General features: G+C 43.5%; 5 protein-coding genes and 1 non-coding gene across 10 annotated transcripts; 4 read left to right on the forward strand and 2 right to left on the reverse strand.

Moving 5' to 3' along the window:
* Positions 1-760: 760 nt before the first annotated feature.
* Positions 761-1,085, forward strand: CG43184 (uncharacterized protein). The gene has a single exon (NM_001259815.2). It carries the CDS (start codon positions 807-809, stop codon positions 1,050-1,052), a length of 246 nt encoding a protein of 81 aa, NP_001246744.1. The 5' UTR covers positions 761-806; the 3' UTR covers positions 1,053-1,085.
* A 2,116-nt stretch (positions 1,086-3,201) lies between these two features.
* CG8757 (uncharacterized protein) lies at positions 3,202-5,245 on the reverse strand. The gene is made up of 3 exons (NM_140407.2): positions 4,628-5,245; positions 4,395-4,535; positions 3,202-4,320 (listed from the first exon to the last, which is right to left on the reverse strand). Exons 1-3 carry the CDS (start codon positions 5,201-5,203, stop codon positions 4,279-4,281), a joined length of 759 nt encoding a protein of 252 aa, NP_648664.2. The 5' UTR covers positions 5,204-5,245; the 3' UTR covers positions 3,202-4,278.
* On the forward strand, positions 3,616-5,203 carry asRNA:CR46266 (antisense RNA:CR46266). Of its 2 annotated transcripts, none has more exons than NR_133234.1 (1): positions 3,616-5,203. The 2 variants fall into 2 exon arrangements; NR_133235.1 differs by having other exon boundaries at positions 3,616-4,153.
* Positions 5,246-5,381: 136 nt separating the features above from the next.
* On the reverse strand, positions 5,382-6,022 carry CG8750 (uncharacterized protein). Of its 2 annotated transcripts, none has more exons than NM_001300134.1 (1): positions 5,382-6,022. In NM_001300134.1, exon 1 carries the CDS (start codon positions 5,893-5,895, stop codon positions 5,665-5,667), a length of 231 nt encoding a protein of 76 aa, NP_001287063.1. In that variant the 5' UTR covers positions 5,896-6,022; the 3' UTR covers positions 5,382-5,664. The 2 variants fall into 2 exon arrangements, with proteins under 2 accessions (NP_001287063.1, NP_652429.1); NM_144172.2 differs by having other exon boundaries at positions 5,571-6,022.
* Positions 6,023-6,660: 638 nt separating this feature from the next.
* Tsp68C (Tetraspanin 68C) lies at positions 6,661-8,321 on the forward strand. 2 transcript variants are annotated; one of them, NM_168558.2, is made up of 2 exons: positions 6,661-6,922; positions 7,020-8,321. In NM_168558.2, exons 1-2 carry the CDS (start codon positions 6,866-6,868, stop codon positions 8,049-8,051), a joined length of 1,089 nt encoding a protein of 362 aa, NP_729926.1. In that variant the 5' UTR covers positions 6,661-6,865; the 3' UTR covers positions 8,052-8,321. The 2 variants fall into 2 exon arrangements, with proteins under 2 accessions (NP_729926.1, NP_729927.2); NM_168559.2 differs by having other exon boundaries at positions 7,020-8,154.
* Positions 8,322-9,058: 737 nt separating this feature from the next.
* On the forward strand, positions 9,059-23,006 carry Hml (Hemolectin). Of its 2 annotated transcripts, none has more exons than NM_079336.3 (26): positions 9,059-9,319; positions 9,851-9,946; positions 10,027-10,191; positions 10,253-10,645; positions 10,703-10,830; positions 10,887-10,982; positions 11,086-11,283; positions 11,396-11,559; positions 11,616-11,773; positions 11,835-11,989; positions 12,055-12,657; positions 12,800-13,918; positions 14,001-14,894; positions 14,947-15,495; positions 15,572-16,894; positions 16,959-17,037; positions 17,099-17,348; positions 17,402-18,149; positions 18,210-18,695; positions 18,756-19,262; positions 19,327-19,810; positions 19,875-21,652; positions 21,711-21,923; positions 21,985-22,440; positions 22,497-22,753; positions 22,811-23,006. In NM_079336.3, the coding sequence occupies exons 1-26, from the start codon at positions 9,213-9,215 to the stop codon at positions 22,934-22,936; spliced, it is 11,532 nt and encodes a 3,843-aa protein (NP_524060.2). In that variant the 5' UTR covers positions 9,059-9,212; the 3' UTR covers positions 22,937-23,006. The 2 variants fall into 2 exon arrangements, with proteins under 2 accessions (NP_524060.2, NP_001261809.1); NM_001274880.1 differs by having other exon boundaries at positions 10,256-10,645.
* Positions 23,007-23,023: the final 17 nt, after the last annotated feature.

Genomic DNA, 23,023 nt, shown 5'->3' on the forward strand with positions numbered 1-23,023 from the left:
TGGAATGGCTTAAAATATGCAATTAATTGCAATTGTCGCCCGGCAGTTTGAAGCCTTCATTGGATGACAATGTTTACCTTTCCAGAGAATGTGCAGCGGCAGCATCATTATTTTTCCATATGAGTATAATTAAATTGCTCAATTTCGCAGGCGACAGGATGCTGGAATGGCATGCGTATTAATATTCTGGCAAAAAAAAGCGAATACAACAGATAAAAACATTTTTTGCATACCTTAAAGAAAATCGCTACTGCCACCGAAATACATTTTTCATTAAACTGTGTTTTAACAATAATAATATTACCTTAGGCGATCATTACAGTGCACATTGTCACACTTAAAAGCTTTTTTGTACAATTTGTATCATTATTCTTTTCCTGGGTGGACCTCCATTTTCTGACACCTCTTTGAATTGCGTATTTTCCTATTTGCAATAATACATTGCAAATTGTCTCGAGAACTTTCGACGACCAAATATTCCTATTCTCTTACCTATGGCTCAATGTAAAACATATATGAGTTTTCAGGTAATCCCAAGTTAGTTATACCCATCCAATATTTATGACTATATATGAGGCTCTTCCATCTGTTGGGGGATTATGCAGCTGTTACTTAGCATTCCTTCCTTAGGTATGGATATATAAATCCGTGGGGTTTTCACGGGTTCTACCTGCATCCAACGCGAAAGAGTTATACTTATCTACCTGGATAGTTCTATATAAACCAATGCATGGACACTTTCAAATCAGTCTGCTTCAAGAGCCTCATCCCACCAGTTCACCCAAAACTAAACATTCTATTTCAATATGACGAACATTGTGTCGGTTTCAACTAACGAGAACACTCCGATTGGCCAAAATATTGGATCCATCAAAAATACGATGTCACCCACTGAAATATCTATTCAGCAATTGCCGAATCTCGCATCGAATTGGTCGACATTTCTTAGAGATATTACCAACGATCGAAAGCTGCGAGCTGAGCGTATAAATCGGCAGTCGGAAAATGTCATACAATTTATAAATAGATTTCCCCTTCTGGAATCTTCCTGAAAATCCTGCCGGAGGTGAAAATTCTGATAATTTAAAATTATATATATTTAGATTAATGTAAAACCAAATTTTATAAAATAAAATATTATAGCAAAATAATAATAAATCTTCTCTTTTTATTTAAAATGACCAAAGGGCGGGAGAAGTGTTCCGACTACGAAAACGCCAAAGGAAAAAGGATAAAAGAAAGGAAAATAGTTCTAAATAGTGGTGTTTTTATTATTTGTATTTATTTTAAGCAACAGAAACTCTTCTCAAGCTTTCCACGCACAGATACCCTCAGCTTTTCCTACATCTTACGAAAATATTTGTATCCGATAGATACAAATAGGTCTGGTAGACCAAATTCCTCTTTTTATCGTTATTGCTGGTTTCTGTATAGCATACAAAGATTATAATCTTTATTGCCGAAAAACAACTCGAGCGACAAATAACCAATGAAAATGAAAAGCATATGAGCCGTGGGGTGTACGACAGGACATGAAGAGAGCCATGGACTTCTGTGGCCACCACACGTATTATGCGCTGTGAAATCAACCATTATTCAATAAAATCCATTGTGCCATAAACATCCTTGTTTTCGTATTATGCAATTTGAATATAAATTATTTTTCTTAGAGCTAGATAAAGGGGCATATCAATTAGACCAGCTTACATCCAAATTAATTTCTTCGAAATATTGAAGAGCTTCTAGAACATCATTTTCATTGCAGTTGGAGCAAGGATACAATGTGTAATGTTTTAAGTCAACGATGTCAGTCATTGTTGTCATCTTCATTCAAGTTAAGCAAACACAGAAATGCAATAACCGAAATACAAAAGTATTAAAAATTATTTTCAATATTATGATCTTGTTTTTGTAATGTCTTAAAATTTTTTAAATTTTATTTAAATATACGAAGCATTATGTTATATTTTTTGACTTATGGTGGTTCCCTTTGGAAATCATTTCTTGATACGCCCATGTACTTCACATTTGTCCGAGGAACAATATGCTGAATTGCCCATAGTCAGAGGAACCTGCAGTTGATGTTTCCAGAATTCCGATTCTATTTAACTTGATTGAATGAATCGAGTCGTACGCAATCGATTTTAAGCCTGGCCTGTCATCAAGGCAAGTGTCCTGAATGCTCCATCTCCATTCAATCCGTTTTCCTAGGCTCTCAACTCAATGCCGGCAGCTTCGTTTATCTTTTGAATTTATTACATGCATATGCCTACCATACATATTTCACGAGGTATACCAAAGGCAGCAGACCGAAGCTCTTATATGGGTTTCAATAAACTTAATCGATTGATGCTCACTAACAAGGGGTGCCTCACTTAAGACAATGGTCTGAAACTTAATTAATTCAAAAATCATATTTATTTTAGCTCTCTATTTAATTAGCATATCGCTCAATAGCAGCAATACAAGAACGAAATCAGAACAATGCCGAGTGCAAAGGGCCATTAAAGGACATAAATTTAAAGACAATAGGATGCCAGGTCTAAAGGACGAAGTAGAAACTGAGATGGCACTCCTTTATGATTTACGAGAGCCGAGGTTCATCGGAATGGCTTTTAATAGTACTTGTATTGCCATCGACCACGGGAAAGCAGCGTTTGTGATTTATAATCTCGCATAGATGTCATTTCGGTGGATGGCGCTTAACATATGATCATTTGCATAGTGGCTGCCTGCTTTCCGCACATTAATTGCCTTATCGATGGCGGGGCTTACGCTAATTTATGTGGAAATAGGCGAATTTATTCGAAAATTAAGTTTACATTGCCAAATTAGCCGCTAAACATTTATTTATTGCTAAATCTGCATAGTTTTATTTTATTGAGCAGCTTATGCGCTGATGAACATTTGTTAAATAAATAATTTATTGGTCATCGTTTGTGCATTTTGAAACCAAATGAAATTTCTTTGACGGTTGGGATACATTTTGTGCATCAGGTTTTCGGTACAACGATAATCACAAATTTGTTGTGGGGATTTTGAATATGATATATAAATTTTAGAATCACAAATTTAATGGGCATAAATCTAAAAATAAAATAAAAGAAAAATGAACACATTATATATGAACAAAGAGAATATACAATTCGATTAAAACTTTCCTTCGCTAAAATTAACGCAAAGGGACTTAAAAAATTAATTAAAAACAAAAATCGCATAAATACAAGCGCGGTAATTTAAATATATGCACACGGACCTACACCCTTTATGGAAAGCAGAACCATGAGCACCCTCAATGGACTTCGCGGAATTCAGCACCCATTAAATAAATAACCGAAAAACTTTTCAGCTTTCATGAATACAGAAGGAGATTCCTCCATCCAAATCGAATGAGGTGACGAGGACCACAGTTGAGCCGTTTGGTCAGCTTGGGCTAAATGTAATATGTGCATTTAAATTGAGTTTCTTAACGATATCGTGGCGATTCAGCGCACAACTACAGTGTATTAAAGAGTGGTTGAGATACAGTGACATTATTTTATTGTATAAAGGGTTTTAAAAGTATTTGTTGACATACATAAAAACCTTTTTAATTACTTTCATATTATGACAGTAGTACAACTTAGTTCTAGAAAATAATATGGATTCAAAACTATAAGAGGAGCACATATTTAAAAATTTTCTCAGCGTGTTTCTGGAAAACTCTTTAAAAATCAAACTTATAAGTGAAACTGTGCAGTTTGCCCATATCAACAGACTTAAATGGTCCTTTAGGGGTGTAAAAACACAATCAACAGATGCACGCGACAACAGATGGCGAAAGATGCAAAATCTGAGAAAGCGAAAGAAGAGGACACAGTGAACAAAGGACGGTGTTTACAGAGCGACTGGCTCCACACAACTGAATCGCCTGGATGCATTGGGGAGCAGCTTGGAGCTACTTTGGAACGATATGGAAAAGAACCCATGGCGAAACTCTCTTAAATCCACTCTGAAAGTCCTTCCGAGAGAGTACAAAAAAGTGTCGGTGGAAAAGGGTGGTTGATTTGGGGTATGATCCGGTGTTTGGGAATCGAATTCGCCGACACTGGGCAATGTGCTGCAATTTAATAGGCCTTAGATTAAAGGCTAAGAACCAAGAAAGGGATTTCTTAAAAATAAATAAATGAAACACAAAACATTGTGATCAAATTATACTATACTAGTGTTGCAGTACAAATAAAACTAAAGTATCCATTCAAATTGTCGACTGCAGTTGACAGTTTATCGTAACAGTGATTAAAACTTTTCACCTTGCGGCTTGATAGTTATATTATGGACCTGTCAACGGTAAGAAAGTTATGTGCTAATAATGTTAAATCCAAATAAAAATCCATATATTACGATTTAATTACCTGAACATTGGGTGGAGTGCCAATTGCCCAGAGAACGGCATCAGCGACGTCATCACTTCGCAGCATGGGCATATGTTGTTTGATAATACCCTGTATCTGCTCCGGCAAGATGACCGTATCAACTATGCCGGGACTGACTGTCTGCAAAAGAAATTTAAAAAGGACACCGATACTCAAAGCACAAAGAAGCAATTGAAATAAGTCATACTCGAAGGACTCCTAAATATACTAACCGAAACCCTCACGGCAGTTTTGTGCCTCTGGAACTCCTGGCGGTAGATCTCGTTCATGGCGCGAAGGGCAAACTTGGTGGCCGGATAAATGTTTAGCGAGGGAAGCTGGGGTCCCAGGTTGGGTACCTGGTAGCCCGCCACGCTGTTCACGATGACCACGTGGCCCTCGGTTCCTCGCCTTTTCATCGAACGGAAGGACTCGCGGACACAGTAAACGGTGCCCATGATGTTTGTTTCTATGGTGGATCGCATAGCAGGACCATCATCCCGCTCGCTGAGTTCTCCGGTACCAATGATCCCAGCATTGCTCACCAACACGTCCACTCCACCCAATTGCCGGCAGGTCCAGTCGAAGGCCTTCAAAACCTGATCCTCCTGCGTAATGTCGCACTTGATTGCGTGAAGCCGAGACTGCTGTTCGAGACTCAGACCACTGCGAAGCTTCTCAACTCGCTCATGCCGCCTGGCCAGACCCACCACTATCATTCCTGCTCCGATCAAGGCACGGGTGCATGCTGCACCAATTCCGGCACTCGCTCCGCTCACCACGGCCACTTTATTGCACCAACGCTCCATGTTACCGTTCCACAGACGTCTAAACACCGAATGACTGGCCATTTGGCGTTCGCATAAGACCAAAACCACAATGAAGCCATAAAAATCAACGCACTACTTATTAATTGCACTCGCCCACTTAAGTAGGTCACTCACCCCACGTTCAAACGACTGGTAACCTCTGAAAACTAGTCAATTTGGCTATAGGAGTCAAGTTTACATTTTATTTAATTATCATTAAAAATGAGTGTTATGCAGGTGTGGAATATTTTGGATTGGATTTAGAAGTGATTAGAAAGCTCGGCTTACAAAAGTTGACGCAAATGAACATAATTTGTACTATAATAACAACCAAAATTTGTATATCATTGAAGCAATATTTTATAATATTATGCTTTAACTATTTGTTTATTTGGTTAAGTTAAGTTACTTCGATTTGTTCAATATTTATTTTTGCATCATCCCCAAGTTTACGTTTTATCTCAGACTTGGCCTGAAGACTTCCACTCTTGGACACGTCTCTGCAGAGTCTGCAAGCGACTGCCCAGATCTTCGGATATTTTTGGGTTGTTCTTGGCCAAGAAGTTCTGCTGCTGCATGCTGGCCACGTTCAAAGGACCTAGTATCCTTCCAGTCGTTGGTCGCTCTATCTTGATGACTCGAGGCTGTTGCTCTGACACAGGCATCTTGCGCCGATTTGGAATCTTAAGCATAATTTGGTTCGCATTCACTCGCTCCAAATGGCTCTATCAGTTCGAATGATTTTAAATATACACAAATTATTTTAAACAAGATTTTAATTTGCCAAGGCCTAGTCTGTGGTGAAGTGTTAGGTCAAGCCTACTAGGATTGATTTACAACTAGGATTTACAGCTAAAGTAATATGTTATATTTTTAAAATCAATATACCGTAAGGTATACCCTTACATACTAGAAATGAAACTAGCATTGGCCAGTCGAAGTTTATATACCCTTTCAATAATAAGCTATAGCTTAAAAAAAAAAAAGTGGGAAGTAAAACGATGAGTAACGGGTTTAGCAAACATATCTTAACCACAATACATTGTGATCCATAAAAAGAACTTTACATAAATTCCGGTATCTAGTAATAATTAAAGTTCAACTCGTGTAATTGTTTGTTGCTTGTCGGCTTTTGTTGGAAAACGGTTCCAAATGGTTGCACACGGAGATGGTGGCAGTGATCAAATAAGAGCAACGAGCATTGCGCCCCATGCATGGGTTTCTCTTTTCAGTCTCCAGTTTAAAATTTTTGGTGGATGGACAGCGTTTTCGGTTTTGTTTTGCTAAGCTAAGCGCGACGCTTGAAAAGTTTCAATGAGAGTTACCCATCATGGGGTTTGTAGAGAGTTACGAGCGAATTCTCTGTGGTCTCTTACTTTCGCTTCTCTGAACTTGCCACAGAATGTTGCATCTCCGCACTGTTTAGTTTAAATTGTACTGTCCATGGCGTCGCATTGAATATATCCGAATTGAAATACACGGGTGCTGATTTGAAGTTTCGGATTTGGAGTATCTACACATCTACACTGTTGAGCATGCAGTACATCCAGATATACATCATCGCCATCACTGATCTTTGTACATGTCGCAATAATTGCATTTCGTCATAAAACGTTTGGTTCTAATTAAGTTTGAAAGACCCACACCCGCATTGATGTAAACATGGCCTGCTGTTTTAATTACAAATTTGTGCTCAATCTATGTAACTTTTTGTTTTTGGTGAGTGACTAACTAAAGTGAAAGTTGTATAGCTTCCTGCTTTAGCAAGTTTAGTAGTTCCTATATGCTATATTTATTGACTAATTGCATTTTTCAGATATGTGGCTTGCTGCTGGTAGTATCAGGTCTATATATCTTCTCCGATAACAAACGCATTCTGCTCTCTAGACTTTTGGCTGCATCCAGCGATCGGCTGAGCTCACTTCCGCAGCCGCTGCTTTTTTATATAGCACTGGGTGTGGCGATTGCGGGATTTGTGGCTACTCTGGCTGCCGTTGTGGGTTTCTGGGCCAGTTGCCTTCACACCTATTGCTTTCTAACCATATACTTCCTGAGCGTTGTGGTGCTCCTGCTGACCGAATCGGTTTTGTGCCTGGCCATCACATTGTGGCCACATTGCCTGGGAATCAGCTTAGATGAGACTCAGATGGTGCGATCGTTGCAGAGCAACTATGGAGTTCCGGGGCAGGAGCAGTTTACCAATGCCTTGGATTTGGCACAGGTCCGGTTCGGATGTTGTGGGATGAGAAGTTCCTTGGACTACGACACATCATTGTGGAGATTACAGGGCTATGGACAAAGGAATTGGCCGGTGCCGCTAAGTTGCTGTTTTCTTAAGAATGCCGGACATTCCATGGCATATCTGGACCCCAAGCCGGCCAATGAATCGATGTGTCAGTCTCTGGAACGATTGTCCTACGAAAGGGAACGCCACACGGAGTCATGTCTGCCCCATCTGGACAACTGGTATCGCGAACAGTACAGCATCTTTCTTGGCGCCAGTCTAATATTGGCCATGATTGAATTTTGTGTCCTACTCGCCATTATCATGAGCTGCACCGGACTTGCTTCGCAACGGGCTAGGCTTAAGAAACCTGTTCAGGAAATGCGGACTCAAAAAGTAAAATCGCGACAAACCCTAATCGAGAATATATACGAACCTGATGTTGAACTGAGAGAAAATTCCAATCACAGTGGAGACGGAATATATCTGGGACCCGCTAGCAGACATGTCAGCAGTGAGGATTTCAAGGAGTTGTATATAAAACCGAGAGACTTGTACAAACAACATAATTTAAGAACAAGCCCAGCCAACCGACCAACACAAATGAGGAATTATTTGGTCTAATTGAAAACCTTATCCTGCTCACAAATGGACACGTATAGCTTAAGCTAATATAAAGCTAAGCCAAGAGAGGAAAGTATGAAATTTAAAAGTGTTATCTATATATATCACAGCAGTATGTATTTGCTCAGTAGTATAATTATAAGTATATTTAGTAATATTATTTATTTAAGTGTGGAATATATTAAATATATTTTCTAATGTATTCAGTGTTTTTCAACCATAAATCTAATTTCGATGGCTTACTTTGAAGTAAATCTGAAGATTTTTTCCACTTTAAACGTTTTCATTGTTTTAAATACGTGCATTAATTAAATTTGGTACCCAAAAGTTATTTCTGTAGGCAGGTTCAATACACTTTACTAATTTTGACACCAATGCGCCCTCTAGCGAGCTACGAGACAAGCTGCTGCTCGAACGCATGAACCGTAAACTGCTTGCATTCAGCATTTGCACTGCTTGAACCGATAACTTTTAACGGTCACAATGTAGTACGTTGAATATTTGAAATTAGTTCACCCTTGGCCAACATTAAAGTGATTATATTCCACCACCCAAGTTCAATGCCATTGGAGAAGTTTCTGCGTAGGACGCTTTACATCCAGCAGCTCTTCGTTGACCATATAACTTTTGAATGGCGACATATCAGCAGAGGGGGCTACCCCAAGTCAGAAAATTCTTACACCCATCGTGGACTCTAGTAAAATTATGACATAGGTCCCGGAAATGCCGCTATCAGGAAGGCATTAGCATCAGCTTAAACTTGGCACAGATTTGTTACATTCGCTTTGCTAATTTAAGAACGGCGATGCCGATAAGCTGATGATGGTGCTTTTTTTGCGGATCGTGGATAAATAGTGGGCTTGAGCCTAACAATTCCGAGTGTTCTGATAAACCAGCTACGGAATCGGGCCTATAAAAGGGGCTCCCCATTCATGGGGAACATTAGTCGCGATCGCGCATCGAAATCGTCAAGTTCAGTGGATATAATTACAGTGAAAAAGTGCTAAGTGTAAAAGTTTTTAAAAGTGAGTTCTAAGCTGGATTTTAAACAGGACTAACAGCTTGGCAGTGTCCTTGCAGAAATGGATTACCAGTGCTAACTATCAACAGGATTTTCCTGTGTATACAATTAAACCAACAATTTCCGATTAGCCTAACAAAATGGCTAACAAAGTGATTTTTGTGGCGTTGTGGCTGCTTTTTATTTCATCTGTTTTGACAGAGAATGGAGACATTATAATAACCGATGATGACGACGAGGATATCAAGTGAGTGGATGAGAAAGTTACAGTTTTTGTGCAAATAAATAAATACTCGTAAAGCGGAATAAATACGTCTTCAAAAATAATTATTTTGGAGAAATACATTGTGAACATTAATATACATACATGCATGTGAACTGTGGGTCTTACCAGATTTTTCTTCGATAATATTGTTATATCCTTAAATTATAACAATTGAATAAACCATCTAAGTTAAAAAATGAAGATATAAATAGATTTATATATACACAAAACAAACTCTCTATTAAATTGGAAATACTTTTACTTCGAAACTTTACTTTTATTAATGTCGTTGCATTAAGTATAAACAAACTGTAACTTAAGGAAAAAGATTTCACAACTCGCATCCATATTGAAAAAAGTGTTTTTTTTTTAAGTTGTCTTCAAAGTTACCAATACGATTCTGTAAAAATAAGTCCTTTCGCTAAAATCCTAGAAAATATTGTCCTTTCAACATTCTAATTGCTAGCTGCGTAAAATTAAGCTTTGTGTCCTAATGATTATTTGCGAATTTAGCCCGCTGCTCCAGGCCGCACCGGAAGTCGTCGATAAGGAGAACGAACGGAACGAACGCCACATTAGCTTCAACATCCTCAAAGCCCCAGCAGTTAGGTAATGATAAGTCTGAAGAAACCGCGATAATTCGCCAAGTTCAGCGGGGGATTATTTAACTGGATTACATTATTTTATAGTGCACGATACACTTATGGCGGTTCTGAAGGAGGCCGTAGTGGATTCGGAGGAGGATATGGTGTTGGTGGAGGTGGAGGTGGTGGTTATGGCGGGATAAAGACGTCTCATGCCGCTGGAGGACTGCTTACCAAAACCTTGGGCTTTTTAGGCATGGGTGGCCAGGGGTAATTATAAAAAAAAAAACTATGAAGTGTATCCGAAGAATTAAAATAAAATCTTCAACAGAAGTCAGGGCAACTTTTACGGAGGCGGAGGACACTTTCTAGCAGCCTTCGGAAAATGTTCAGCCCTCCAACTGCCGTCCAATGTTCAGTCTGAATGCCACAATGGTCGTTGCAAAGTCTTCTGCCCAACTGGCTATAGTTTCGCACAGGACGTTTCAGTCCTGGAGATGTTCTGCAGCAATGATGGATGGATCATAGGCAACTCCGTGTTTGCGGAGGTGCCACCCTGTCAGGCACAATGTACACCTCCATGCCAAAACAATGGCATCTGCATTTCCGCCGGAGTGTGCCAGTGTCCGGAGAACTACTACGGTCCGCTGTGTCAGCAAAAGAAGTCCATATGTGCATCCTTTCCGAAGGCACCGAAAAACTCCAAAGTATCCTGCAAGAACAAGTGAGCTCTATGGGTCTGGCTTTACATAGGGATACTACAATCCAATTATTTTTTAAGTATGTGCCACGCGGAGTGCATGAGAGGATTTCAGTTTCCAGACGGCAGCGGAATTACGAACATTGAGTGCCGCAATGGCCAGTGGGTGCACACTAAAACTGGGCTATCCAAAACTCCAGATTGTGCTCGTGAGCAGAAACCTCAAAAAAATGCGGAGTTTTTTGTTTCAAACTTTTTCTTTCAGCTACTTGTGCGCCCGCCTGCCAAAACGGAGGTCAGTGCATTAGTTTCAATGTCTGTCAGTGCTCTAAGATGTTCCGCGGAGACCATTGTCAATATAGTAAGTAAACAGATTATACTTCAAAATATTAACATGATAACATTTTTGTTATCGTATTTGAAAAATTTTTAATTTTTTTTAAATTTCTTATTACATTTTACAGACATTGACAGATGCAATGTGACTAATACAAATTTTAATGGAAACTACAAGTGTGCCTACGAAATGGACGACGCTCGTTGCACATTTAGTTGTCCTCAAGTACCGGGATTAAAAATCCAAGGACGAATTGACATAGAGTACAAGTGTAACTATCTGCAAGGACAATATCTGCCTGCCCCGCTTCCAAAGTGTATTTTCCGTAAGTATCCTCAACATAACTGTTGATAAGAGTTGTCCAAGTATTATCAGTCCGATATTAAGATTATAAAATTAAAGGTAGATTTTTTTCTTCTAAAATCAAAATACTACAGCTCCTGGATACACCGTTCGGTCCACATCATCCATGCAAGGTGTAACGCATCAGAATGGCGTTTATCATCGCGGAATGAGTGGGGAAATGGCTTATGAACTCCAAACAGAACGTCAAAAACTACTTGCTCTGCTCGCAAAATATCGGGATCTGGAAAGAAGAAGTGTACGTTAATTTGCATCATTTCCATATAAAAAAAATTTAATAGAAAATGAATTTAGGAATGGTGGTCTTCGGAGGAAACTGTTGTCACCATGAGCAGTTATTCCTTGTACCAGAGCAACAATTTGGATATCGTCATCGACAAAACCCCACGACCAGCACTTTGCACCACTTGGGGTGGTATTAACATGAAAACCTTTGATGGTCTGGTTTTCAAGTAAGCGGAGTGCTATAAAAATTTAAGTAAATCGGTTTGCTTAATCCATTGTTCCCAACAGGGCTCCTCTATCCTGTTCACACACGCTAATTACAGACAAGGTCTCGGGTACATTCGACATTATCCTGAAGGCTTGTCCTTATGGCTCTGGGTATGGCTGCGCACACACCTTGAAAATTCTATGGCAATCGGTTCTATACACTTTTGAAAACCTGAGTAAGAGCTTTGATACCAACATGATAAAACATGTGAAATAATTTATAAAATAAAATTCCTTTTAGATGGCACCATGCAGCTGACCACACCGATTAAGAAGCTTCCAATGCCTGTCCAGGTTATGGGCATGAAAGTCATGCCGGTGGCCCAGCATGTGCAGATCGATCTCGAGTCTGTAGGTCTCAAGCTGGATTGGGATCATCGGCAGTATGTGTCCGTGCAGGCGGGACCCCAAATGTGGGGAAAAGTTGGAGGTCTCTGTGGAACCCTGGATGGTGATCCTAACACGGACTTGACCTCCAGAACGGGCAAAAAGTTGGCCACGGTCAAGGCCTTCGCAGATGCCTGGCGCGTCGAGGATCGCAGTGAATTGTGCCAGGTGGAGAATAGTGCAGAGATGGAGTTCGGTATGGATTCCTGTGAGCAATCTAAGCTACAAAAGGCTGTATCAGTCTGTGAGCGTCTGTTGGCCAACGAAAAGCTCGGTGACTGCATTAAACCCTTTAATTACGACGCCCTGATCCGCACCTGCATGGCGGACTACTGCAATTGTGCCAATCGAGAGCACCCGGAAAGCTGCAATTGCGATGCCATTGCCATGCTGGCCAAGGAGTGCGCCTTCAAGGGCATTAAACTGGAGCACGGTTGGCGCAATCTGGAAATCTGTCGTAAGTCAGCAAAATCAAAAATTGGATCAAAAGAAAGTAATCTAGCTTGAGAAAGTAACTAGCGGGATTGTAAAACAGAAAATTTGCTTCGATTTGAATAACTTTTTAACCGACATTCTGATAATCTCTTTTTCTTTTCCAGCCATCAGTTGTGGCTTTGGGCGCGTTTATCAGGCCTGTGGTCCAAATGTGGAGCCGACTTGCGATTCAGACCTAGCGCTACCAGCCTCAAAAGGCGCATGCAACGAAGGCTGTTTTTGTCCGGAAGGAACTGTGCAGTACAAGGAGGCGTGCATCACTCGAGAACTTTGCCCGTGTTCCCTTCGCGGCAAGGAATTCAAGCCAGAGTCGACGGTCAAAAAGAATTGCAACACCTGCACCTGTAAGAACGGTCAGTGGCGGTGTACGGAGGATAAATGTGGCGCCCGCTGTGGGGCCGTTGGAGATCCGCATTATCAGACGTTCGATGGCAAACGATATGATTTTATGGGAAAATGCTCCTATCATCTTCTGAAGACCCAAAATACCTCGGTAGAGGCGGAGAATGTGGCTTGCTCGGGAGCCGTTTCGGAGTCAATGAATTTTGCCGCTCCCGATGATCCGTCATGCACAAAGGCGGTGACCATCCGATTTATCCTGCGCGATGGCACCCCATCGGTGATTAAGCTCGATCAAGGACTGACCACGATAGTTAATGACAAGCCCATCGCCAAGTTACCCAAGATGCTGGGCCTGGGCGAGGTCCTCATCCGGCGGGCTAGTTCCACCTTCCTGACTGTGGAGTTCGCAGATGGCATTCGCGTCTGGTGGGACGGAGTTTCACGGGTGTATATCGATGCACCGCCCAGTTTGCGAGGCCAAACTCAGGGCCTTTGCGGAACCTTTAACTCCAACACACAGGATGACTTTCTAACGCCAGAGGGCGATGTGGAAACTGCCGTGGAACCCTTCGCGGACAAGTGGCGGACAAAGGACACTTGTCAATTTAAGGCTGAAACCCATCAAGGACCTCATCCCTGCACGTTGAACCCGGAGAAGAAAGCCCAGGCTGAGAAGTTCTGTGATTGGATACTTCAGGACATCTTCCAGGACTGTCACTTTCTGGTGGAGCCAGAGCAGTTCTATGAGGATTGCCTCTACGATACATGCGCCTGCAAGGATGAAATGTCCAAGTGCTTCTGTCCCATCCTTTCCGCCTATGGCACAGAATGCATGCGACAGGGTGTTAAGACAGGCTGGCGAATGTCTGTTAAGGAATGCGGTGAGTTTTGTGATGTTTTAAGGACCTTCTTAAAAAGAATAATTCTTACAAGAGAAATGTTTCATATTGATTCTTTTACCAGCTGTAAAATGTCCTTTGGGCCAAGTGTTTGACGAGTGCGGTGATGGCTGTGCCCTATCCTGTGACGATCTCCCCAGCAAAGGATCTTGCAAGCGGGAGTGCGTCGAGGGATGTCGTTGTCCCCATGGAGAATATGTCAACGAAGACGGCGAGTGCGTGCCGAAGAAGATGTGTCATTGCAATTTTGACGGCATGTCCTTCCGACCGGGCTACAAAGAGGTGCGACCAGGAGAGAAATTCCTAGATTTGTGCACCTGCACAGACGGCGTGTGGGACTGCCAGGATGCCGAGCCGGGGGACAAAGATAAGTATCCGCCATCATCAGAGCTGCGCTCAAAATGTGCCAAGCAACCCTACGCCGAGTTTACCAAATGTGCGCCCAAGGAACCGAAAACGTGCAAGAACATGGACAAGTATGTGGCCGACTCTTCAGATTGTCTTCCCGGATGCGTTTGCATGGAGGGATACGTATATGATACTTCCCGCTTGGCCTGCGTTCTGCCAGCCAACTGCTCCTGCCACCATGCCGGAAAGAGCTACGATGACGGCGAGAAGATCAAGGAGGACTGCAATCTCTGTGAGTGCAGGGCTGGCAACTGGAAATGCTCGAAAAATGGCTGCGAGTCTACGTGCAGCGTTTGGGGTGATTCCCACTTCACCACCTTCGATGGCCACGACTTCGACTTCCAGGGAGCTTGTGACTATGTGCTTGCAAAGGGAGTTTTCGACAATGGCGATGGCTTCAGCATAACCATCCAGAATGTTTTGTGTGGCACTATGGGTGTGACTTGTTCAAAGTCGCTGGAAATCGCTCTCACTGGCCATGCTGAAGAATCGCTGCTTCTGAGTGCGGACTCTGCGTACAGCACTGATCCCAATAAGACGCCTATTAAAAGTAGGTAAATTTCGTTTCTAATTTATCATAATATTTAATCCATTTGTTATAGAGCTTCGTGACAGTGTCAACTCAAAAGGTCACAATGCCTTCCACATCTACAAAGCTGGTGTTTTTGTGGTGGTGGAAGTGATCCCGCTAAAGTTGCAAGTGAAATGGGACGAAGGCACGCGGGTTTACGTGAAGCTGGGCAACGAGTGGCGCCAGAAAGTCAGCGGCCTGTGCGGTAACTATAATGGCAATAGTCTGGATGATATGCAGACACCCTCGATGGGATTGGAGACGAGTCCCATGCTCTTTGGCCATGCCTGGAAATTGCAGCCTCACTGCTCAGCTCCAGTGGCGCCCATCGATGCCTGCAAAAAGCATCCGGAGCGCGAGACCTGGGCGCAACTGAAGTGTGGAGCTCTGAAGTCGGATCTGTTCAAGGAGTGCCATGCTGAAGTTCCTCTGGAACGTTTCTGGAAACGATGCATTTTCGATACGTGTGCCTGCGATCAGGGCGGCGATTGCGAGTGTCTCTGCACTGCTGTGGCTGCCTATGCGGATGCTTGTGCCCAGAAAGGCATCAATATTCGCTGGAGATCACAGCATTTCTGCCGTGAGTATATAATACTGACCTAACCAGATTTACGTATATTGTTTCAGCTTAACCATATCATATCTTTTATATGTAGCCATGCAATGTGATCCCCACTGCTCGGACTATAAAGCCTGCACTCCTGCCTGTGCTGTGGAGACATGTGACAACTTCCTCGATCAGGGAATCGCTGAGCGCATGTGCAACCGTGAGAACTGCCTCGAGGGATGCCACATCAAGCCGTGCGAGGATGGATTCATTTACCTAAACGACACCTACCGCGATTGTGTGCCCAAGGCCGAGTGTAAGCCAGTGTGTATGGTGAGAGATGGAAAGACATTCTACGAAGGTGACATTACCTTTACGGATTCATGTGCCACCTGTCGGTGCTCCAAGCGCAAGGAGATTTGCAGCGGTGTAAAGTGTGATGTTCCTGCAACGACAGGCCTTCCGGCTCCACTAGTTGAGGGCACGACTCTACCAACGCCTCTGGCTACTCAAAATCAGACCAAGTGCGTCAAGGGATGGACTCGGTGGTGCGACAAGGATCGGGATACATCGGACAAGAGTGTGCGACTAAATGATGAGGAGAAGGTGCCACGCTACGATAGAATGGAAAATGTCTATGGCACATGCCTAAAGCAATATATGACCAAGGTGGAGTGCCGGGTGAAGGATACCCACGAGGCACCGGAGCAAATGGACGAGAATGTGGTTTGCAGTCTGGAAGAGGGTCTTCGGTGTATTGGAAAATGCCACGATTATGAACTGCGCGCCTTTTGCCAGTGCGATGAGGAACTAGAGCCCGAATTGCCCAAGCCCACTGAAAAGCCACAACTTGGTCTGGCCTGCGATGCCGCCGTTGTGGAGTACAAGGAATTCCCAGGAGATTGCCATAAGTTTTTGCATTGTCAGCCCAAGGGAGTTGAGGGCGGATGGATCTACGTGGAAAAAACCTGCGGGGAGTACATGATGTTTAATCCGACCATGTTAATTTGTGATCATATCGCAACCGTAACAGAGATCAAACCAAACTGTGGCTTGAAACCCGAACCAGAACCGGAATTTGAGCCCATCAAGCAATGTCCACCAGGCAAAATAAAGTCGGAATGTGCCAATCAGTGTGAAAATACGTGTCATTACTATGGCAGCATTCTAAAGAAGAGAGGTCTCTGTCAGGTTGGTGAACACTGTAAGCCTGGTTGTGTGGACGAGCTGCGACCAGATTGCCCCAAACTTGGAAAGTTTTGGCGCGATGAGGACACTTGCGTCCATGCTGATGAATGTCCTTGCATGGACAAGGCGGAACACTACGTTCAGCCGCACAAACCCGTCCTTGGAGAGTTTGAGGTGTGTCAGTGCATCGACAATGCGTTCACCTGTGTGCCCAATAAACCAGAACCAGTTCCCAAGGATGAAGGTAGGTGGTTTGTTGAATATATGAACCTCACATACATTACATATTTTCTCTTTTTTTATTTAAGATGACGATCTGGATCTGGTATCTGTGGTTCCCATTTACCCTGTTACCCTAACACCACCTCTACAATGTTCTCCAGAGCGGTAGGAAATCTTAATCTCATCATAACTAAAACACTATTGATATCGAACTTTTCGTGTTCAGCCTTATTCCCAAGATTGAAAACCCTGCACATTCACTGCCCGATAGCATTTTCAATGCCAGTTCTCAATTGGCGCCTGAACATGGCCCGAAAATGGCTCGTCTGACCAAAGAACAACCGAGGGGCAGCTGGTCACCTAGCATTAACGATCAGATGCAGTATCTGGAACTAAACTTTGCGAAGCCAGAGCCATTCTATGGTGTGGTTATGGCTGGTAGCCCGGAGTTTGATAACTACGTTACTCTATTCAAGGTAAGTACTTGTTAGTCCTTACTTTTGAATTTTTCATTAATTTGTTACTGCAGATCCTTCACAGCCATGATGGAATCGCCTACCATTATCTGGTGGACGAAACGGAAAAGCCTCAAATGTTCAATGGCCCCCTAGATTCAAGGGCTCCAGTCCAGACTCTGTTTAAGATCCCCATTGAAGCTAGTTCCCTTCGCATTTATCCCCTTAAATGGCATGGCTCCATCGCCATGCGTGTGGAGCTCCTGATCTGTGGAGATAAGGAAGAGCCTAAGCCAGTGCCCACAGTTTCAACAATTCTACCAATCACTGAGCGACCAGCTCGATTGGTAGATTTGGAATGCATTGATCTCATGGGCGTGGATGAGGGTAAAATGTACCAGGATCAAGTTCAATCGAGCAGTTTGTGGCAGCAACCCAATTTGGGAAAGAAATTACAGCTTCTGGAGCTGTTAAAGCTATCGACACCACTAGCTTGGCGCCCCTTGGCAAATAGTCAAAACGAGTTCATTGAGTTTGATTTCTTGGAGCCACGAAATATATCTGGATTTGTCACCAAGGGTGGTCCAGATGGATGGGTAACTGGCTACAAGGTGATGTTCTCGAAGAAGAAACCCACTTGGAATACAGTTCTCTCAACCGACGGACAGGCACGCATCTTCGAGGCAAATCACGATGCTGAAACTGAGCGCAGACATCATTTTAAGAATCCCATTCTAACGCAGTACATTAAGATTGTGCCGGCTTACTGGGAGAAGAACATCAATATGCGAATCGAACCACTCGGATGCTTCTTACCATATCGTAAGTTTTTTATTTCAATTTAATCCCTTACCCCAATATAACCATATATATTATTTAAAGCTGAAATACAACGTCAAGTGCCCGTTGAGGAGAGCAAGCCCACCAAGTGCAATATCTGCGATGGTGTGTCGACCTCCAGTTCGACTACTGGATGTCAGTGCCAGGATCAACTCTTCTGGGATGGCAACACATGTGTACAACACAATCTCTGTCCTTGCATAGAGAACTATGTAAGCTATCCGATAGGTAGCAAATTTGAGAACTCAGCTTGCGAGGATTGCGTCTGTGTGCTTGGTGGCCATAAGAATTGCAAACCCAAGAAGTGCCCGCCATGTCTGGGCGGTAAATTGCGTCCAGTGATTACCAGCGACTGTTTCTGTAAGTGCGAACCTTGTCCCAAACACCAAAGATTGTGCCCGTCCAGTGGAGATTGTATACCCGAAATTCTGTGGTGCAATGGTGTTCAGGATTGTGCTGATGACGAAGATGCCAGTTGCAGTGATTCATTCACTGTTGAGCCGGACGTCAGCCGAGAAAAGAATGAGAGTGAGTCGCAAAAAAAATCACAGTTTCCTTATATTGAATATTTAATTGTTTAATTCACAGCTGAAGTCATTACATGCCCCGTCCCCGTTTGTCCGCCTCAAATGAAAATAAGAATTACGGAGAAAAAGTCTAGAAAGATGTCAAAGATGTTCACCTTCTCGAAGCAGGTGTCAATAGTGGACGATGGAACGACCATCACAAAGACCAAGTTCATCTCGTCCAAGGAACAAATTCTGGCTATGCCGAACCGGGAATTGGACTTTCAACTGGAAGAGCAGTGCGATGAGTTCACTTGTGTGCCCATTCCCAGCAAGCAAGTGGACAAAAACGAGACTGTCACCTGCACGGAACCAAAGTGTCCTGAGAAATACGATGTGGAATTGGACATGAGTGCGTCGAAAGTGGGTGACTGTCTGAGATACAGCTGCGTCCTTCGGCCCAACAAAGACGATGTGTGTGAAATCAGTGGCAAGAGTTTTACCACCTTTGATGGAACTGTTTTCAAATACGGACCTTGCAGCCACATCCTGGCCAGAGATATTCATAGCAGTAGTTGGTCAATATCGGGTAAGGAATATACTTTTACGTTTAGGCACTGTACTTATTGTCATCATTTGTTCTTCATCCGTAGTCCATCAGCAGTGTAGCGATGAGACACGTAAAGTCTGTCACAAGGTGATCACCATTCAAGACACCGAGGCTGGCAATGAGTTGATCCTTTTGCCTCATCTGAAGCTCAAGTTTAATGGCTATGAGTTCACAGTGCAGCAATTGATAAATTCGCCCATTTGCAAGGCTTCATTCGTTGTTTCCCAGCCGGGCAAGACTCTTCTGGCCGTGTCCACCAAATATGGCTTCTGGGTGCAGCTCGATGACATTGGAATCGTCAAAGTGGGCATATCATCCAAGTTTATTCGCACAGTCGATGGATTGTGTGGCTACTACAATGGAAACCAAAAGGATGACAAGAGATCACCAGATGGTCAGATTATTCCAAATACCGAAAAGTTCGGCGACAGTTGGTATGATAAGCGGATACCCAAGGACCAATGTGGAGATCTTAAGTGCCCCAGGGAGATGCAGGCAAAGGCCTTGCAGCTGTGTAACATCATTCAGTAAGTATTCAGAGACTATTTCAATACAAAATACAAAAAATTGATATATTATCCTTTTTTATAGTCATCCAACCTTTGCTCGTTGCCACAAGGCAGTTAACTACAAGCAATTCCTTAACAATTACTGCCTCGAAGCTGCCTGCAATTGCATGATGGCCAACAATGGAGATCCTGCCGCCTGCAAGTGTAACATCTTGGAGAGCTTTGTGAAAAAGTGTCTTAGTGTAAATCCACTAGTTCAATTGACTACATGGAGAGCTGTGGCCCAGTGCGAGATTAATTGTCCCTCGCCATTAGTGCACACCGACTGTTACAAGAGACGTTGTGAGCCATCTTGCGATAATGTTCACGGAGACGACTGCCCAGTACTTCCGGATGCCTGCTTCCCGGGATGTTATTGTCCCGAGGGAACTGTCCGTAAGGGTCCCAACTGCGTACCCATATCCGAGTGTAAAGACTGTGTGTGCAATTCATTGGGCGCCTCCAAGTACATGACCTATGACCGGAAGAGTTTTAGCTTTAATGGAAACTGCACCTATCTGCTGTCACGCGATGTCGTCCTCCCTGGTGTCCACACATTCCAGGTATACGTTAGCATGGATGACTGTAAGAAACTGGGACAGCCAACTCCAGTGGAAGGCGGCAGCTGCGCTAAATCACTGCACATTCTCAACGGTGACCATGTGATTCATGTTCAGCGCGTTCCACAGAAACCCAAATCCCTGCAGGTCCTGGTCGACGGATTCGAGGTTAAGAAAATACCATACAAAGATAGTTGGATTAGCCTTCGGCAAGTGGTAGGCAAGGAACTGGTGCTCTCCCTTCCGGAATCACATGTGGAATTGACTGCCTCCTTTGAAGACCTGATATTCTCCTTGGGCGTACCAAGTATCAAATATGGAAGCAAAATGGAGGGACTTTGCGGCGACTGTAATGGCAATGCAGGCAATGATCTCCAGCCGAATCCAGCTAAAAAGAAAGCAGGAGTGGATGTCATCCAAAGCTGGCAGGCGGATGAGCCTAAGCTGGGATTGGTTGAAGAGTGTCTAAGTGAGGATGTGCCCAAGGAGCACTGCATACCCCTACCGCCAGAGAAGGATCCCTGTTTGCAGTTCTACAATGCTGAATTATTTGGCAAGTGTCCTTTGGCTGTGGATCCCATTGCCTATGTCTCCGCCTGTCAGCAGGACATCTGCAAGCCCGGAAACACCCAGCAAGGAGTCTGCGTGGCTCTGGCCGCTTATGCCAAGGAGTGTAACCAGCACGGCATATGCACCAATTGGAGAAGACCGCAACTGTGTCCCTACGAATGTCCCAGCGATATGGTTTACGAGCCATGCGGCTGTGCTAAGAATTGCGATACCATCAAGGCATTATCCGAATTTGATGCAGTGAGCCTTAAAAACGAGGCTGTAGTTCATACCGTTAAGACTGATGAAATGTGTTTGAGTTCGGAGCGATTCGAGGGCTGCTTCTGTCCTCCTGGAAAGGTAATGGATGGTGGACAGTGTGTGCCCGAAATAGCCTGCACAAAGTGCGATGATGGACTCCACTTGCCTGACGAGAAATGGAAGAAGGATAAGTGCACCGAATGTCAGTGTGATTCTAAAGGAAAGACCACGTGTGTGGAAAAGAAGTGCCAGGTGGAGGAAAATATCTGCGCCGAAGGCTATAGACCTGAGACCATAGTCAGCGTGGATGAATGCTGTCCTAGATATCGATGTGTCCCGGAGACGAAGGACCCATCCAAACTGTGCCTTGCTCCTCTAGTGCCCATTTGCGGTCCTGGACAATTTAAAAAGGAAAAGAAGGATGTCAATGGTTGTTCGCAGTACATATGCGGTAAGGCTTTATAGCTCCCCTATATATACAGTGTTTATTTAACCATAATATTCCTCAGAGTGCATACCGAAGGACCAGTGCGAAATAATTGAGCTGCGGGAGCTGCTTCCAGGCGAGATCATTGTGAATGTAGAAGAAGGCTGCTGCCCCACTCAGAAGATTGAGTGTAAGCCGGAGACTTGCCCCAAGGCGCCTGTTAACTGTCAAGAACGATTCTACGAAGTAAAGACCATCAAGGAGCCAGGAATGTGCTGCTCCAAGCACTCATGTGGTAGGGCAAATATCCTCGTTATTGAAAATTCGCTTTTAAAAAATACTCACTTCACTTTCAGTACCTCCCAAGGATCTGTGCATTGTTCAGTATGAGCTCGACGAAGCCACAAAGTTCACCAAGACAGTGGGTGATAAGTGGACCCATGCCAAGGAGGTTTGCAAGCAGGAGACATGTTCCTATGGTCCGGATGGCAATGCCCAGGTTGTCAGCACTTTGGAACAGTGTCTCACTGACTGCGCCCCAGGATTCAGCTACCAGAACTTGGACAAAACCAAATGCTGTGGCAAGTGTGTCCAGACTTCGTGCATCTTTGAGCAAAAACTATACGAAGTCAACGCACTTTGGAAGTCGGCGGACAATTGCACTACCTACAGTTGCCTGAAGAAGGATGGCCAATTTTTGGTTACCACCTCGAGAGAAGTATGTCCGGATGTGGGTAGTTGCCTATCCCACCTGTTGTACCAAGATGGCTGCTGCAAACGATGCAAGTCGGAACCATTGGTGGAGGACAAATGTGAGTAAAGTCCTAGATCCCAGGTCCGGACCGTCTTAATTCCTTGTTCTTTGTAGCATCTTGTTTACCCGTTTCCTTGGCCGAGTCGCGTACGAAGGAGATTCTCAAGTTCCCTGTGCAAGGACATGGAACATGTGTGAATGCCGATCCCATTCAGGGCTTCACCGACTGCGAGGGTGCCTGCTCCTCTGGTTCCAAGTACAATACACTCACGGACATGCACGAGAAGTTCTGTACTTGCTGCAGCATAAAATCCTATCATCCGATTTCCGTGAAAATGATTTGCGATGATGGTCACACATTTACACAGAAGGTTTGTCACATTTTCTATTTAATTCCCATTAAGTATTTAATGATATACTTATTCCAGCACGAGGTGCCCTCCAACTGCGGATGCTCGCCGTGCTCAGAGTTTTCGGACTCTGCAATCGATGTGCGAATGCAGCAGGATGCGCAGTCTCCACTACTCCAATTACTCGGCAACCATAGACATTAATAACTTATTGGTTGTCTGAGAAAGTCATTTCGTTAGTTTTAAGAATGTCGAGCATAAAAATAAAATTTTTAAAAAAATTAAAGTAGT

The sequence above is a fragment of the Drosophila melanogaster genome, chromosome 3L (assembly GCF_000001215.4).
Source record: "Drosophila melanogaster chromosome 3L".
NCBI lineage: Eukaryota > Metazoa > Arthropoda > Insecta > Diptera > Drosophilidae > Drosophila > Drosophila melanogaster.

Coding starts and splice junctions, on each gene's coding strand:
- CG43184 (NM_001259815.2), top strand. CDS start 807: ATGACGAACATTGTGTCGGTTTCAACTAACGAGAACACTCCGATTGGC.
- CG8757 (NM_140407.2), bottom strand. CDS start 5,203: ATGGAGCGTTGGTGCAATAAAGTGGCCGTGGTGAGCGGAGCGAGTGCC. Junction 4,536..4,627: donor AAACTGCCGTGAGGGTTTCG/GTTAGTATATTT, acceptor TTTCTTTTGCAG/ACAGTCAGTCCCGGCATAGT. Junction 4,321..4,394: donor GCACTCCACCCAATGTTCAG/GTAATTAAATCG, acceptor TACCGTTGACAG/GTCCATAATATAACTATCAA.
- CG8750 (NM_001300134.1), bottom strand. CDS start 5,895: ATGCTTAAGATTCCAAATCGGCGCAAGATGCCTGTGTCAGAGCAACAG.
- Tsp68C (NM_168558.2), top strand. CDS start 6,866: ATGGCCTGCTGTTTTAATTACAAATTTGTGCTCAATCTATGTAACTTT. Junction 6,923..7,019: donor TATGTAACTTTTTGTTTTTG/GTGAGTGACTAA, acceptor TGCATTTTTCAG/ATATGTGGCTTGCTGCTGGT.
- Hml (NM_079336.3), top strand. CDS start 9,213: ATGGCTAACAAAGTGATTTTTGTGGCGTTGTGGCTGCTTTTTATTTCA. Junction 11,990..12,054: donor ATACACTTTTGAAAACCTGA/GTAAGAGCTTTG, acceptor AATTCCTTTTAG/ATGGCACCATGCAGCTGACC. Junction 22,754..22,810: donor GTCACACATTTACACAGAAG/GTTTGTCACATT, acceptor TACTTATTCCAG/CACGAGGTGCCCTCCAACTG.